This window comes from Vulpes lagopus, chromosome 8, assembly GCF_018345385.1.
Source record: "Vulpes lagopus strain Blue_001 chromosome 8, ASM1834538v1, whole genome shotgun sequence".
Lineage (NCBI taxonomy): Eukaryota > Metazoa > Chordata > Mammalia > Carnivora > Canidae > Vulpes > Vulpes lagopus.
This window is the reverse complement of record NC_054831.1, coordinates 58,068,059-58,086,424: the sequence shown is the minus strand read 5'-3', so window position 1 is coordinate 58,086,424 and position 18,366 is coordinate 58,068,059. Positions and strand designations below refer to the sequence as shown.

Below are 18,366 nucleotides of genomic sequence, written 5' to 3'. Positions count from 1 at the left end.
TTTTTACAAGACACCTTTTTGTTTCTTTTTGAATAGAAAGATGAAAACTATAGAAGCCTTCCACGGGATGCTAGTAACTGGTCTCACCAATTTCAGAGAGACAATGCTCGTTCATCTCTGAGTGCCAGTCACCCAATGGTGGACAGGTGGCTGGAGAAGCAAGAACAGGTAAAATAAATTAATACTTCTACGTGTGTCATTGGTGTAACTTTCTAGTCCATACCCTGAAAGATGTTTCCCTCCATCACAGATGATGATTAAAGGTAAATTATTCTAACAAATTTCAGGTAAGTACCAGGCTCTATGTCAGTGTTCATCTAATGTAAGTATAGACTGTTTCTGTGGCTGTCCTGCATCAAAGACTTCTCATACGTGATTATGAATATTTGCTGTAGATTCTGAAGTTTCATGACTTCAGAGCTTGTTACGTTGCTGAGGCACAGACATTTGGCCATGAACAGTACAGTTTATGAGTAGACTTTCAAGACCCCTTATAGATAGGTTCTTCTCTTTTTTGATAGGCAATAAGTCAAAGGACCTGAAGAGGCAAATTAAAATGTTCTGTCTTAACCTGACTTGACTCTATAGGAAAAATACATGCTATAGTGTTATTTTAGAATCAGATGATTTTGTCAGGTTTGAGGACTTTCCTTTCCATAAATGTCAAGGAACCATTTTAGGTTTATAAGTTTTTAGAGTTGCTCAGTTTCCTCTGCAGGATGGCCATCTACAATTCATGAAATCAGAATTGTTTACTACTCGTTTTAAGTAACTGATTCACATCCCAGGAAAAACAACTGTTTGAAAAGTTGTTATGTCACTGGTAGAGAAGCCTTCATTGCATGAAGATTAAAAATTTATCTGATAAAAAAAAAATTATCTGATAAGTTTTGATGTATAAAAAACAAATTCTTCCAGTGTTGTTGTTGTTTAAAGTCTTGTTACTGTTAGTCATGGTGTTTTCCTTGCAGTTGAAATTCTAGTGTTTTCTTTGTAGTTTTAAATAGTTTTTGTATTAAAAATATTAAAAACACACTTATCTCCTCACTTTGTCACTTATTTTCTTTAAAGAGTTTATATAAATGGAAGGCTATGTGAGTACTCAGAAAATGTTTTCTTTTTAGTGATTTCAAAAATTATTAATAATTTTATTGCCTAGATTTTGGAAGTTATTTTTCAATGTAGATTAATAATGTCAGTAGAAAGAAATCCTAAATGTTTTTACTTAATTCATCTTAGTCTAGACTATGTTTTATAGCATAAACCTTCTAAAATAATTTTGTGTATTTGGAGTGTTGGAATATGAAACAATAAAGGACAGTTTGTCTTTGATACCACAGATGGTATTACAAAGATACTGATTTTTATCATACAGTACATGTTCGAATACATTCGAAGCATTGTGTGATAGGAATAATTTGAAGGAATTAAAAACCATGGAAATTCTACTTAGGAAAAACATTGTTTTCTCAAAGTAATATAGAGTTTAAACTCATTGGTGTTATTATTATCATTTTGAAGTAAATATTATGAAGAATTAGTTTAGCATGGGTGTGGGGTAAGACCTGCCAGTTACCAGCTATCCACCATAAATGAGATGTGGGCATGTGGCTAACTTGTCCATACTTCAATTTACTCATTTATCAAATAGGTATAATCATAGAACCTGCTCCTGCAGTTCTTGCATCCACTGATGGAATGCCTGCCAAGGGCTTAGAATCATGTCTGGTACCCAGAAAAACTGTGTCTTAATATGTTAGGAAAAAAATTGGCTGCCAAGAACAGAAAATTCACATTGTGTAAGAAGATACTCATTCATTTAATGAGAAATCTAGAGGAAGGGATGGAGCGGGTGGACTCCACAGCCTAATGGACCTCACTGAGGATCCAGATTCTCCATTTTCTGGGAATCTGATATAGGCCTCCATGGCTGTATGTTCCAGCTTGTCCGTTTCTATCAGAGCCTTGGCATCACATGTTTGCCTTTCTCTTCTGCGTGGCTCTTTTTGAAAGCAGACAGACCTTTCCCAGGAGCCGCTCCCCCCACCGCCTGTCTAACAGCTATCCTTCAGGTTGTGTTGTCTAGTATTGAATGACTTGTCTGCCAATTTCTAAATCAAAGGGAATTGTTGGTTTAGACTAGTTGAGCAAGATCTCCTGGAGTTGAGGGTGTGGTAGTGGTGGTTTGTCTTCCCTGAAACCCAGCCACTCATCACTGCACACAATCAGGGTTCCGTTAAAGCAAGAAGGGAAGGACGGTTAGCTAAATATGCTAAATATGATTATTTTAAATATTTTTATTACAAGATTAGGGGAAAAAAATTGGCTGCCCAGGGTTTCTAAGGTATAGTATATTTAATTGTATTCTAAAAATACGACTTTTTTCTTACTATTGTGGTTCTAGATCTGTTTTTAAAGAAGTAGTATAACTTTTCTTTGTAATTTTGGTATAAAATAGGTTCTTTTTCCACAAAAGGAATTGCATTGAGGAGCCCCCCCCCCCCCCAAAGACAGTCTTGATTTGCTTCTGTTGAAGTTGTTTGAAGCATTTGCTCCACGCTAAGCAGGTTTTTAAAAAATAAGCACTTTCTGAGTCTGTGTAGTCTAATGTAAATGACATTAGCTAATTGATTCCTGAGCCTGAAAACATCTTCCTTGGCTTAAGTTTAAATGATCCATTCACTAAATTTGATGATTTCACATCAGCAGTATAATTAACCAAACTGAAATCTATTTAACTAGACAAGAATAGCAAAAATAACATAAAATCCATATTAAAAAGTAGGCACAGTTGTTTGGGCAGAAGAGGACTCGGAAGTTATGCTGGACACACTGTAAATCTAGTCCAGATAGTATCATTTAATTGTGCATTTATTCTTTTGACTGTTCCCCATAAGTCATCTGGCTTTAATGGCCTGATGTCTCTTCTGTGGCTTTTTTTTCTCCTTGGTTTTTGCTATTAAAAATATAGTAACAGACGAGTGATACATAGATTAAAAACATGTTTTATATGGTTAAAAACCAAAAATCATCCACCCACCTTTACAATTTGGGATCACCAGGGTAGAACTGTCTTCATTGAGTTATGCCATCTGGACTAAAGAAGTCAACAGAGTTCTAGATTTTATATGCCTTCAGTGGTTTCGTTTTTGCTCTGTTTCCTACTAGATTGCTCATCTTATTATCTTTGTTTTTTTGAAGGCAATTTTGAGTGAGTACATCAGTTTTGCCAGTGGAAATAACAGTAGGAATGAAAAGCACAAGAAAGTGTGTAAAAGTGCTGAGCTAGGAGGCATCTCTGGAAACTGAAGGTGGCTTTCTCTTTTTGTGGGGTTGATCCTTTATAAGGGCATATTGATTCTTTCCCTCTCTTAGAATATTTTGTAAGGTGCACTCATATAATCAAAGGTAGAGGATGTGTCTTATTAGAACTTTGTACCAGGAAGCACTTGGAGTCAAGCTCAACATGATTCCCAGAAATAGAAGTCCTGCTTTTCAGTGACTAATTCTTGCCTGTAGCCGAATCCTATATTAGGTTCCTCTCAGAAGGTAAGAGGACTGTGTATCTTTTAAAGAGCATCTTTTTCTTGTGACTTCCTTTTTCTCAGATTTCAGAGGAAGCACAAAGGACTTCAGGAATAAATGGGTTGTTGTTGTGTTGCCTTGAAAAAGTTTTAATGCTTCTGAAATTTTGATTCTGAGACCCAAGAAACAATAACAACAAAACAACAAAAGGTTTAGATTTGATGTGCAGCATTGCTTTAAAAAATCTGAATTCCTTTTGACCATTACCATTTCCCTGACTCTGTGGAGACTGTAATTTAATATTGGTTGATAATAGATCATAAGCTGACTTTATTCTTATATACCTACAGTTTATTGCAACTAATAAATTCCACAAAAGAGGAGGCAGAAACTTTATAATACGTTATTGGTAGAATTTAAGGCCTGAAAGTAGAGGGACCTAAAGGGAAATTTAAGCTAATTGGGAGCCTGCCATTTTCACTACCTTGACTTGGTGAACAGGCCTGAAGCCAATTAACAGAAATAGCAAAGAGGTGCAAGGCACATTCTATCTGCCACTTAAGCTCTGTCATAGGGGAATGATTGCTCTGACCTTTAGAGAAAAATCCATGTTCTAGGATTTTTTCCATCAAGCAGAAACTTTATCTAATTGGCAGATTATACCGGGAGGAGGCAAACCGTGAGGAAAACTAACTTAAATGTTTGGTGATGACAGAACTCAAGTGTGACAATGATTGTGCACCGTCCTCACCTTTGTCCCCTGGCCTTCTGGTCCCCAGCATTCAGTGTTGTCTCAAAGCGATGAGTTTAAGGAACAGTGACAGTGCCTTTTTTTCTTATTTTAGGAACTTTTGTCACTATCTGCAGTCATGATGCTTCTACTTCAAATTTTTTCATGTGGAACGGAACATTCTTGACTTTTGATACTTAATCCTTCTGAAATGAAGATGACTAATAGAGGGATAGTGTCTGTTTTTACATTTGCCTGAGTCATGTCCTAGATATTAGAAGTAGAAAATAGCTGAATGTTAAATAGAAAACATATTTTTCCTATTTTAAATGTTAAGTAAGTAAATAAGCTCTATACCCAGTGTCAGGCTTGAACTCATAACCCCAAGATCAAGAGTCTCATGCTCTACTGAGCCTGTCAGTTGCCTCTAAATAGAAATCATATTTAAATAAAATAATGCTTAAGAATAAATTCATTTGTTTTATTCTGAAAAAGAAATACTGCACATTGCCTGTTTATCTGATACTCTTTAGACTTTTGAAAATATTTATGCTTTATAACTTCACATGATACCCAATGCATACATTCACTTATCAAGATAGGATTCTGTGACAGGGTTCCATATTTACTTTTCATTAGAATTTGATTAAGGCCAAATCTTTGAAGATCTAGGACATCAATAAATTTTAAAATTTAGAGCCTACTTTGGATGTGTTAAACATACTGTAGTGAAGAAACATTTTTAAGCTTTTCCAGATTTTATATGGAATGGTTTAAAAAAAAATGAATAAGCCAGTCAATAAGTAATTGTAGTACTGAGTGTTCCCTATTTTACCCTGGAGTGATAAAATAATGGGTGTCTGGGATGATCAGTTGTAGGTCCTGCTTCCATGCCTCTAATTGAAATTGGTTTTTCCTTTGACCTGCCTGCATATGGGGAGATCTTTTCCTTTCCCAAGTGTTTAATAGCCTTTTCTAAATGGAAACAAAACAAAACAAAAACCCACAAAAAAATGCCACCTCATTTCACTGACACTTAGAACCACCCAGATAGCATAAGTCGTCAGTTTCCCCATAGGAAATGATCATACTTTTTAAATTACAAAGTTAGATGATGACTTCCTTAGCAATCTGATTACAACAGCTGTAGATCAGTCAGTGAACTGACCATGAGGTTATCTTGTTAAAACATGGAAAGACTATAGAAATTCTGATGTGGGCAGATGCAGGGCCTCATGGCATCTGCCTCATTAAGGAACATAAGGTTAGGTTCTGGTGCTGCCAAATGGTACCTGGAATGTGTTTGTTTACGCTTTAATTTTTTAGCTCATAAACCCTGAGAAACCAAATGACTGATAGGGTTATCTGGATAAAAAGTAAAGCCCTCTGTCTCCAAATTCTAAAATTCTACAGTTTATTAAAAGAAGAGGATTTATTCGTATTATTTCCTAATTGGCAAACTTCTACAGAACTTGGGCAGAAGCAAACATAATTGTGTTTACCTCAGCAACAGCAAATGTAGAAACTAAAAACATCAAAATTGTTTTAAAATTAAATTTAGTTTTCATTATAAAATGCCAGAGATGTTCTTTAAGCAGAAACCTTTTATATTCACAATAACATTAAAAATAAAACCAAAACAACCTTTGAAAAGAGTTTTTTTCTCATCTAGATATATTAATGACAATAGATTTTTGTGCTTTAGTAACAAGATGAGTATTGTAATACATATTCTAAAATTATTTATGTTTTAAAACATGATTCAAGCACCCCGTATGGATGTGACATATCCTTTTCCATCGGCCCTACATATTTTCTCTTTTTATTATTAGAGGGCTGTGGAAGAAGGGGACTAGAGCATAGTTCCCCAGTAGACATTTTATTGAGAAGGACACATTTTCAGAGGAGCCTTCCCAGCCTCAAGGAGGGCCACTTTGAATGCTTTTTTTTTCTCGTTAGTGGCAAAAAGACAGCCTGTAGAGTGTGTACAGACCCTGGAAACCTGCCCCTCCCATGAGTGGGTCCTTCTGTGTGACCTTCTCTGGGTTAATAAACTCTACACAGTTCATTTTCACTGTGTCCAGAATGGGGAAAATAATACCCATTTGTTCAGATATTGACTTTGCATGTGAGGATTAAATGGCACAGAACATGTAAAATGCAGATCTAGTTTTCAGTGTGTTGTAGAGTTCTGTTGGATGCGACTTTCTCCCCTATCTTTATTTTAGGGAAGAACAAATACTGGTTACACCTCAACAACTCTCTCTCTAGAACTATTTTTATTCTCTTACTACTATTTTCTCCCTGCATATCGGAAGTGCCATTTGGTATGATGGGCTGGTTCGTTTCTATCCCTGGTGGACTTTTAATGCCCTCATTATCCTTTCAGAATTGGATTCTTGCTTCTGTGGCATCTTATCAGAATTAGAATAAACTTTAATCTTTTTAAGTCATCTCTGTTTCTTTTCTGAAGAACATAATCTGACACAAAAATAGCATTAGCATTAATCTCTGTGTCTGTATCCATTTTTTATATTCCCTTTTGTTTTTGGCAAGCTCGTGTGGTTTAAACACAATTAAATCTAAAAATACTATTTAAGAATGCCAAGTGTCTTACAAGGGCTTCTGCTTGGCCACTTGCTGAGCATCTAGGTCCCTTTGTGATGTGACGGGAATCGGGGAGACACCATTTGATTCACCGGCTTTGAGAAGGTTATGCAGTTCAGGGGGTTCCTCATCAATTCTGTCCCTTTACCACTGACCCTATTTATTGCTTGTTTGGCCTATGGAGCTAAAAGCATGCAAGCAGCAGGGAAGTGAGACAGAAATTCTACCCAGTGAAAAATCTTTGCTGGAATGTGGATTAACCTTCATGGGGAATCTGTTAGTAGCTGATGATTTTCTTGTCTGTGAATACAGCTGCTAGAACCAGGCATTTAGAGCATGCACTGTGGATAAAGATACATTTTCATTTCTAGCTATGACCCTCCGGTGCCTTTTCATATTTTCATCATAGTCAGTCTTATAGATTTTTGTTGTGAGCTGTGCGATTAAATATGATGATGAAAAGAATGCATGCTTTATACTTTAACTCTGTTTATTCCCACTAATTTGTATATCATTTGCTTTTGAAAATTTGTTCTTTATTTCTGTGTTCAGTGAACAGTGGAGCTGCTATTCTTTTAAAAATACTGGTTAAGAAATTACATTAACATTTTCAGCTTACAGTATGTTGTTTTTCACTACCCATTTCCTGAAGTCTGCCTCTACAAATGGTATCACTCAGAAGCCGTTTTAAATTTTGGAATCTTATGATCTAGGTAGGTATGTTTCCCTCTCTCTCTCTCTCTCTCTCTCTCTCTCTCTCTTTTAAAAAATATTTATTCATGAGAGACACAGAAAAGCAGAGACATAGGCTGAGGGAGAAGCAGGCTCCCTGTGGGGAGCCCCATGCAGGATTTGATCCCAGGACCCTGGGATCATGACCTGAGCCGAAGGCAGATGCTCAACCCTAAACCACCCAGGTGTCCCATCTCTCTGTCTCTCTCTTTTTAAAAAATCAGTCCTACACAGGCTTTTTCCAGTCACCTTCAGCATGGTTCTGAAATGGTCCTGAAAATTTGCTGTTTCAAGTGCCAAACCATTTTGCCCAATGGTTTTATGTTCCTTTTCCCACCACTGAGGTCTGTGCCCCTCAGTATTTTCACTGGGTCTGTTGTATATCTATGATCCATTCTTGTCTCTGCTCATGTGGCTGAAAGAAGGCTGTTGTGAACTTTCTGTCATAGCCAACAAATTCTAAAGACATTAAAGTCCTGAAAAGAAGATGTAGTTTCCATTATGTACCCCTGATGGTATGGGAGGGGCAATAGAGTGGGCTTTTGGCTTTCAATTTATGTTTTCTGTTATTTATCCTCTTTCATAGTGAAAACACACTTTTGAAATATCTTTTATTTTTGGTAAATTGAACTTCATAAGATTGGAAAACTGGGCAATTTTTTTCTTTTTCTGCAAATACTGTAGTTCCCAAATTATAAGATAAAATTGCGATGTCGATATCAATTGAAATCAAGTTAAACCCTTTGAGAAACATAATCTCTCTCCTTACCTCTGGTAGTCCCTTTAATTCTCCGAAGTAATCCCTTAGCTGGCCCTCCTGTGGGTTTAACATCATACTCCCTAGAAAAGGGAAGCAGTATTACAGTAGGATCCTCATGTCAACGCCAACCTGCACAAACCTCTTGCTTGTACCTGGGAGAAGGTGCCTGGGCCTCTCAAAAGCCAAACATCATGCCCTTTCCCCTGCCTGCCATCCCATCTCAGTCTTAGGATTTTGCTTTTTTCCTCTGCTCCTCTCCACAATCATGACCGTATCAGTGTCTTTCTATGCTAGATCTTTCCTGTCATTTCATACTTTCTCCTCCCTGTAGGCCTCTGGCTTGCTGTTGCCCCTGCCTGGCTTGCTATCCCTCCCAATGCACAGATTTGGTTCCTTCTTACCTTTCTTATATCAGGTCACATCCTCCTCCTCAGAGGACCTTCCCTAGTCTCCACTTTTGAAAAAGCTTGATGTCCTTGCTGTCTTCATTATTGCTTCCTCTCTCACCAGGCTCTGAAATGGCGCAGGCGTTGTTTCATTTACTTTTGTTTGGAGCTCTTAGGAAGTGTCAATGAATTTTTGGATGAATAAGTGTTTCAGTATATCGAAAGGAAAATGTTTGTAATATCCCCCCTTTTTCTGATCCCCCAAATTATGAATAGACTCTTTGTTAGGTGGAATAGATTTTTATGCCATTTGATATGATGATGTGATTTTCATTAATCATGAGCTAAAAGTTGCAGATTATAAGTAAATCAGAGAAACCTGTTAAATATTAAGACACATACATATGGAAACCTTAGAAACAGTCATACTTTTGAGTCTCTGATGATTGATTCATCATTGCTCGTCACTTGGCATTCTGCACATAGCAAAAAGACTGGAAAATTATTTCATACTGAAGGACCAAAGAATGGAGGAAAAATCAAGGTAAAGCAATGTTCCTACTTCAGAGAACTCGATGATATGATGGAGAGCACACCCTTCCTTATGCCCAAGTTGATCTTTCTCTGAGAATGTCTTGTAATAGAACATGGATTTAAGTGTTGAAAGGTGAATGCTATCAGTCTGTTACCAACAGGCTGTCTGTGTCCCGATAATGTCTGCTGAATTACAGTTGACCACAGCAGCCCAGGGAAGCTACTACCTGAGTGTCTGAAAGCTCTGTGGAAGAGGTAATGGTAGCAGAGGGTACGAGCTGCTGTGACTTAAGTGAGCCTTAGTGAGACATGGGAAAGAAGAGAATGTTGTGATGGGCCCAGCATAGCCATAAATTCTGTTATATTTCCAAATATATTTAATTATCAGAAAATATTAAATTTGTTCATAACTGAAGTGACAGATAAATTTTCCACTTAATTGGAAAAGCAATATTTGAACAAACCATTTGATTATATTTAATAGTTTATGAGCAATTGAAGTGAAAGTAATAGAGTTAATATCCTTTTCTGAATGTGTTTATTTCATTTGTTTGAGAATCCATTTTTTTTTCTGTTTTAAAATTTTTCTTTCAGAGAATTCTAAGGGTTTTCATTTTCATTAGATTGAATATGAATTATACCATTACTCTGGGACATCAAGCCCACAAAATTTTTGTTTTCTTTTAAAGATGAATTTTCTAATTCTAGGAGAAATGGAGCTTTGGTATATAAAATATGGATATGATGAATTCTCCTGTACCTTTAGCATCCAGTTTAGATTATTCTTGTTTCCAAACTTCTCTCTCTCTGGTGTTCAGAAAGTTAAGAGCTAGACTAGACTGTAGCTTTTTGATATTATTTTCTTCATTCAATTCTCTGAGTAAAGCTTCTCTTTTTATAAAATGAATATTTGATAGAATTAGATACTTGATATGAAATTGAGTTTTAGAAATTATTTTCAAAGAGAAGAATATCCTTTGTTTCTGATGGAATTACACAAAAAGTTTTTTAGTTAAAGGAATTGATTCTGATAAGACGATGACCCCACACAGGCTCATAGAGAATTTACATTTTTTTAAGTTAATGGTGATAGGTATCCCTGTTCATTCCTTCCTATCCTCAGGGCTCATTAGACCTCTAAATGAGATGAGTGTTTAGAATTAGAGGGTCTTCTCTATTATATCAGAAGACAGTATAACTCATGGACTATATGGGATGAATTTGAATACATGATTTTTTTTTTTACTTTTCCTTTTTAGAAAATATTATTTATTTGATTTTTGCAACGATCATATATTTATAGTTCCAAAGTCAGACATTTCACATGGATCTACAAAATGCTGCCTTCTAGTCCCTACCTCTCCTCCCCGTATATAAGCACTGGTACTAATTTCTTGTGGATCCTTTTAAATAGTACCATCCTTTTTTGAGAAAATATGAAAATTTATTCTCTTTTCATGTGTTTATGTAAATACCAACTACTATGTTCAGTACTTTGATTTTTTTCCCCCTTTAATATGGCTTGGCAGTCTTTTCATAATAGAACATAAAAAGTGTTTATTTTCAAAATAATTTAATAATTGTCCTTTGTTTAAATGGGCCATTGTCATTGATGAGCATCTAGATTGTTTACTGTCTTTGCTATTACAAACAATAGTACAATGAAAAACCTTTGTACATAAACCATTTTGCATTGAGTATCACTTGGATAGATACCTAAAGATGAAATAGTACATTTGTGGTTTTATACAAGAGTGTATATATATTTGTAACTTGATGGATGTTTCCAAGTTGACCTCAGTAAGATGTTGGGCCAAGTTATTCTCCCACCAGTAGTGAAGGATTGTTGAAAATGTGAATCCTTATTCTTCTATCACTTATTAGGACCAGGCTTTGTTTTGTTTTGTTTTGTTTTTCTTTTTCTTTTCTTTTCTTTTCTTTTCTTTTCTTTTCTTTTCTTTTCTTTTCTTTTCTTTTCTTTTCTTTTCTTTTCCTTTTCCTTTTCCTTTTCCTTTTCCTTTTCCTTTTCCTTTTCCTTTTCCTTTTCCTTTTCCTTTTCCTTTTCCTCTCTTTCTCTTTCTCTTTCTCTTTCTCTTTCTCTTTCTCTTTCTCTTTCTCTTTTACCATTTAATGGCTTAGATGAGTGTTTGAGGGGTCCTGGTTGATTAGAACTGTCTCTCTTTCTGGGTTAACTGATTAGTTTACTCTGCAAAACAACTGGTTTAGATTATTCTTGTTTCCAAACTTCTCTCTCTCTCTGGTGTTCAGAAAGTTAAGACGGTAAGATGTTGACATATGCAGTTATAAGTGGAAGTATCAGTTGGCTAAAATGCAATGATTTCTTTCTTAAATTTTTTCATCTGTAGCATCAATTTATAGACTAGAAATGGTTACACACACAGTATAAATAAATATTTTAATCATAGATACCAAACTCTTTGGTAAACACTAAACACTTATATTGGTAAAGGGGGAATGTGTGTCCCTATTCAAAAGGCCTTTTGCCATTCATGATGCTTGGTTTTGGACACTTTATGTCAGTTTTTCTATCTTTTACACATAGATAAAATTCTGATTTATTAAATGCCATAGTTGACAAAAATTAATACAGAATCTAACTTTCTCCAAGAAAAGCCTTGTTTAAATATGAATACATGTTGCTATATGAATGTGGTGGTTATTATGTTATGTTGAGGGTATTTTCACTCAAGAATAAACATAGCCTGGGGTATTATCCTGTTGCTTGCATCATTGACCAACCTGGGATATTTTGATTATTATTCTTAACTTTTGCTATCTCTTTTCAACATACCTTCTGTCCTGGAGATTGTCTTTCTAAATATCTCTCAGAAACCCCCTCCTTCCTTTCCACTTGCATGTTCCTTCCCAAGTTCAGATTGCCATCCACTCTCTTGGGTCCCTACAACTGCATCTCAGCCATCCCCCCTGTCACTCCCATCTCCAGTGAGGTCAGGGTGATGTGACATGAAGAACCATGTGTCACAGCCTTCTGGGATTTGGCCACCAGCATCAGTTGAGAGATGAAGTGGTTAACAGCTAGCTGCTTGAAGTCAGAGTGACCTGGTTGGAATTTCATAGCGTGTGCTAGGCTGAGCAAGGTCTTGGAGTTTCTCAATCTCACATCAGGTTTCATAACTTTCAAAGACATATTTCAGAAGATCATGAGGATTAGATGAGACAATTCGTGTAAAACTTCTAAAACAGTACCTGACACATCATAAACACTCCATAAACACTAGTTTTGATGCTGGCATTTTCCTAGTGTTTGGGTGTCCCTAATGCTCCTCCACTGACTGACCTGTCGAGCTGTTGCTCTCATGTGCTCCCAGGTTTGCTGGTCCCCTGAATTCACTCTGCCTTCCAGACTCCTATTGTGTTGCACATCACAGGCCCTGTGAACAGCCTGGCCAAATCGTCCATTATTTTTTTCCAAGTCCTGTTCTTCTGCCCTCATCTTGGATGTCTCCTGGCTTGGGAGACTTTTCCTGACACCTGCTGCCTGCAGCCATTACCTTATCCGCATGCCTGGCCTCTGCCAAAACCAAAGTAAGGTATGGGTAGTAGTTTTTTACTCCTTTTCCATCGTAGCACTTCCATGGTTCATTTTAATCACATGGTCTTCTTTCTCTCTTAATGAGAGCATGGCCCATATCTGTGTCTCAGGGTTTCCTTCATGTCTTTCTCAGGGAGGCGTGACTAAATTTAGGGTGGCATTAGACCTCTCTCATGACATTTGCATCCAACCGTACCATACTTTTATTCAATACATTTGTAATGGTAGGGGGCTGTCTGCCAATAATTTGTGTATCCTAAAAAGTACTTATCCTAAAACATTTTTATAGCAAGCATTTTGGATAAAGAATATCGTATTCCATAGATAGTATATCTTTCCTCACATACTGAATGTTTTACTTTTCAAGAGGCTCTTCCAGATTAAATTGGAGAAAGTTTGAGGGGAGGGCAAAGAATGTTAGATTATATCAGCAGAAATCTAGGCTTTTGGACTTACTCATAGTTTAAGTCCCTAGAGGGACCAATTTTCCTGAGAACTTTGTATCTTAATCATAAACAGACCTGATTCACTAATACTTTTATAAACCTTTGGCTGAGACTTTGCCATTAATGTCTTGAACTCTTAGAAAGAGAAACATATTTTTGTAGGTTGGCCAAGAAAAATAGGTCTCAATTCAAATAAAAATAACGTGTTTGTTATTTTAAAGAGATTTTTCCATTGAGCTGTTTTAAACTTCTCGCTAACTTAGTTGTCTAATGTTGGACAAAGCTTAGGCAGGGATTTGAGGTATTTTCTGTTCCTCAGTGTAATGACCATTTGAATTTAAAAACTTTCACTTTTGATGAGAGAGTAAGTTGTATTAGTGTCTACATTGTTACTTAATTAACTTAATTTTGTTGTGGATAATAAAAAGATGAATCCTGTGTCTCATTTTCTTAAATATAGTGGAAGTGGTAAAATATGCAAGGAATTTTTACTGATGGGGAAAATGTTTTCTTAAGATACATGTGCAGTTTTTCTCCTGCTGTTAGTGGCTGAACTAGCACTTTGAATATCTTCTATCACTAGAAGACTTACTCTGACTTCTCTGACGTTCTGTTTCTAAGCTCCCTGGTATTACTTACCGAAAAATGTCTGTCTTTTGCTCTATGTGCATGCAGGTCATTTCTCTAGATGGGATTTTATATGCTCTTCCTTAATGTGATCATTTAGTTTCTTTTCCTGTCCCCCTAGCCTGTGCTTACCTACAAATGCTAGCCGATTCCTTCTATCCTGCATGCCTTTGATCTACACTTTTTCCCAAGCAGAGGGGAAGTAGTCCCTAGTCCAAAGGACGATGTGAGTTGAAACTCTTTGTTCTGGAACTGACATCTAGTTGTGTAGTACTTCCTGTCTCGGTATGCCAGAATGACCTTCGACCCCTGTGAAATTGCAAGTCATTAATTTCCAAATATTTCCTGAACCTAGAACATTCTATAATTGTCTATGACTTTTTCATGTCTTGCAATTTTGCCATGAGTCTCCCATGTTTCAAACATTATTTTTTTTAAAGATTTTATTTATTTATTCATGAGAATACACAGAGAGGAGAGAGAGGCAGAGACACAGGCAGAGGGAGAAGCAGGCTCCATGTAGGGAGCCTGACATGGGACCCGATCCCGGGTCTCCAGGATCACGCCCTGGGCCGAAAGCAGTGCTAAACCACTGAGCCACCTGGGCTGCCCCAAACTTATTTTGTTTCTCTTCTTCATGTTTTATCTGTTGCCAGGTGTGACATATTATACCTTTACTCTTCTGTATGTACATATTTTTCTATTTTCTTAGCACATATTGTTATCCCAGCCATATTCCTTTGACCAGACTGATGTAATATTTATTTCCCTGTACTGTTTCTTCTTTAGTCAATTCTGCATATTCCTATTTGCATTATCTTTCAAACCACCACATATATTGCATCACCCCCAAGTTTAAAAGCATGAAGAAACTTTCTACTGCCTTCTGATTTAAAATTAAACTCATCAGCTTGTTATTCTATGTACTCTGCAATCCAAAATCCAATTTAACTTTTTTAGGCCTCATCTCCTACCATGACCTCATGCATATCCTATACTCTATTGGACTGCTGTTTCTTTCTCTTAAATAAATGTTTTGTTCCTTTTGCTCAGATGTCCCCCCACAACTTTTGAATCAATATCATGTCATTAATTACCTAATTTAATCTCTGGTCATGTGTGCATTGGATGATTGCTCTAAGACATCACTGTGGTTGAAGATGGAATGGTTGGTCCAGGAATATTATTAGTCAAGTAGACCAAAAGTGGATCCCATACTTCTTAAATGGAAAATTGAATAAACTTCTTAATCTTCTGTTTCTTGGAGCAGCAGAAAATGGATTAAAATGGTCCCTTATTGAAAAATAGTATTCTAAAAGTATCTCTTGGAAGAAGGGAGTGTGATAAAATTTTAAGGAAATCCAAATCATTTATTCCAGTTGATGATTTTTCCACAAAATACCTATCAGGTTTTAATCCCATGACTTAGAGATTATTTTCATTACTTTTAAGTACAAGATGTTCTGGTGCACCTTCTGTTTGGAGAACCCTATGAGCAAGTGAGAATTGATTCCCTCTTTGAGGGATTTATTAGCCTGACCTCTTCGAGCTGCCATTACCTTATGTAGGCATCTGGGGAAATGACCTTTTTGATGCTAGTACAGTTGATGAGAAGCCTTACTGACCATGACATAGTGGTTAACAGCTTATGCTCTTGACCCAAAAAAAGTTAGATTTCTGTTGCCCTTAGCTGTGTGACTTTGGTCATGCCAATTTGATTCTTTCCTGTTTTAATTTTCTTACTTGTAAAAAAGTAGACAATAGAGCCTAGTCTTATGCCACTCACCCTGTCCTAGTGATTGCTATATATTTTCAATAGTCACGTTCTATGATTAGGATCGCAACTTGCTTCTTATCTTTAAATATAAGGAAGGCCTTGTTAGATAGAATAATAAGTAAATTACATACAGCAGTCTATTCTACTGTAAAAAAATTGAGATTCTGCTTTTTATATTTGAAACATTTTTGAAGTATATAATTAGTATTCTTTGTATTTTCCACATGTATTAGGTGGTTATGGTTTTCATGTAATTATATATATGGTTAAAATCCTTTGACAATAAAAAAAAATGTAGCTGAGATATATATCAGCATGTTTTTCTGATTGTAGTAGAACTGTAAACACCTTAAGTAAGGTGTTTCTCAGTATTTTCCAAGAAGTAACTAGCATTATGGCTAAGCTTTTCTTCTGTAGGTAAAACAAATTTTTATTTGCTTGTAAATATTGTTATTTACTTTTGACTATAATGCTTCTCATGTAGGTTGATCTTTTATTTAAATTGAAAGAGGTTGAAGTAAACATAACTAGAACTTCAATTCATGAATATATTCCAGTTACCTCAATCTATGGATATTTTATCTAGTACTCATGCTATATACAAGTCTCCAAGCTTCTGGGATTTTGCTGTGTAATTTTTTCCCCCTCTTCATTGAAACTAATAGTATTTTTTAGGTTCTACACTATAAGTACTTTTGGTTCTAAAATAATAAAGGCATGATTTTTTATGATACTTTCTTATTCAAGTTTGTTTAGAACTTTTACAAGTTAAGCTGACATTTTTACAATTTTACTCTGATTCTAGAAACTAAGAATTTATCTTCTAAAATAAAATTTCCACATATATCCTTTGATTTCTAAAGAAATAATTTACTGTGTGTTCTTTTTCTTACCCACTTTTACCCTGGGCTACCATCTTTTCTTTCTTTGATACAACATTTTGCATTGCTAACAAATTTTCATTGATTTTTCCATAGTTACCATATTGTATATGTGGTCATGTGTTTATAGTGTAGAATAAACTAGTTATTATTCTTTCTACCCCCACCCTCCCCGTCTACCTTTGTGGTTTGAAAGCAGAGCCTCTGGCTCTGTATCCTTGCTTGGTCCCTTTGTCCTATTGACTGGGTTCTGACCTTTCTACTCATCAGGATCATTTTTCCATCCCAGACAGTGCAGGGCCACAGCAGTTTCAACTTTATTTTTTATTTTTATTTATTTATTTTTTTAAAGATTTTATTTATTCATGAGAGACACACAGAGGCAGAGACACAGGCAGAGGGAGAAGCAGGCTCCCTACAGAGAGCCTGATGTGGGATTCAATCCCAGGACTGAGAATCACACCCTGAGCCGAAGGCAGATGCTCAACTACTGAGCCACCCAGGTGCCCTTCATCTTTATTTTGAATAATCCATTTGTGCATTTATGTCTTTCACTTCCAAAGTATAGTGTTAGAAATAAAAGCAACTTGTAGAATTGTATGTATTTTTAACCATAAAATAATCACAGGTATTTGTGAGTAGAGGAGAGTTGGTGACTTTGGGCTCTTTGCATTGTCTCTAATCTTACTAGGCCCATTCGTAACAACAACCCTGTAAGTCACACTGACTTAAAAATTTCATAATAACTGGGGTCAAGGGGAACTGGGAAAAGTTCTTCTTCAATTAGGCTTCCTATCTTGAAGGTTGGAACAGCCATGGAGGTGCATTGGGGAATGGGTTTATTGCCTAAAGGCATGTTTTTAACAGTTGCCCACCTTGCAGGACCCTGGTCTACCTGTCCTCTCTTGTAGCTAGTTCTGATTGCCACAGTATAGTCTGACTCTTTATCCAGTTCTCCCTCACTTCCATATGCCAGTATGAAGTGTTTCCGGGGGATCCCTGGGTGGCTCAGCGGTTTGGCACCTGCCTTCGGCCCAGGACATGATCCTGGAGTCCCAGGATCAAGTCCCACATCAGGCTTCCTGCATGGAGCCTGCTTCTCCCTCTGCCTGTATCTCTGCCTCTCTGTCTGTCTGTTTGTCTGTGTCTCTCATGAATAAATAAATTAAGTCTTAAAAAAAAAAAAGTGTTCCTTCCTGTACCATACAGCTGCCAAATCTACCCTCCCACTCCCCAACCACAGCGCCTTCCTAGCTACTGTATGGCTTGGATCACTCTCATTCTCTTCCCCTTCATGGTGTGACTAGTCTTTTAGCTAGAAATTAAACTGTACATTTACAAAAAAGAGCATTCATTTGAAAAACATGAGTATTTACCACTAAATTTTGGTTTCCTGCCAGGCTATTCTATATTTGGAAGTATAATACTAAATTTTAAATTGTTTTTGTTTAGTTAAATATTTCTGTAGTTTTGATTATAGGCATTGGTGCTTAGTATGGACTAAAATAATCCATTCCAGCTCTCAGATACTTTGTAATGTCTGAGGTCAAAAGAGGATTAGAATCATCATACCTGTGATGAAGTAACAAGTAGGTGAAAGGCGTTACATGAACATTTCAGTGGATGTGTCATTTGGCCAAGTGTTCAGGTACTCTTCCCCAAAACACGGGACTGCTTTGGATAAATGGTACTCACTTTGAGTCTTGAAAGAGTATAGCAGAAACCTGGTAGAACAAGGTTATGGAAACATGAAAATCGAGGTAAGTTTTGTTGGTCAGTAACTGTGT

General features: G+C 36.4%; 1 protein-coding gene across 16 annotated transcripts in view; it reads left to right on the top strand.

Moving 5' to 3' along the window:
* Window positions 1-18,366, top strand: part of PARD3 (par-3 family cell polarity regulator) — a 658,827-nt gene that overhangs the window by 325,894 nt on the left and 314,567 nt on the right. For all 16 annotated transcript variants that reach the window (XM_041765035.1, XM_041765041.1, XM_041765037.1 and 13 more), the window contains one exon: window positions 37-168. In XM_041765035.1, the coding sequence (XP_041620969.1) occupies window positions 37-168 (132 nt within the window). The remainder of the gene's footprint in view (window positions 1-36; window positions 169-18,366) is intronic.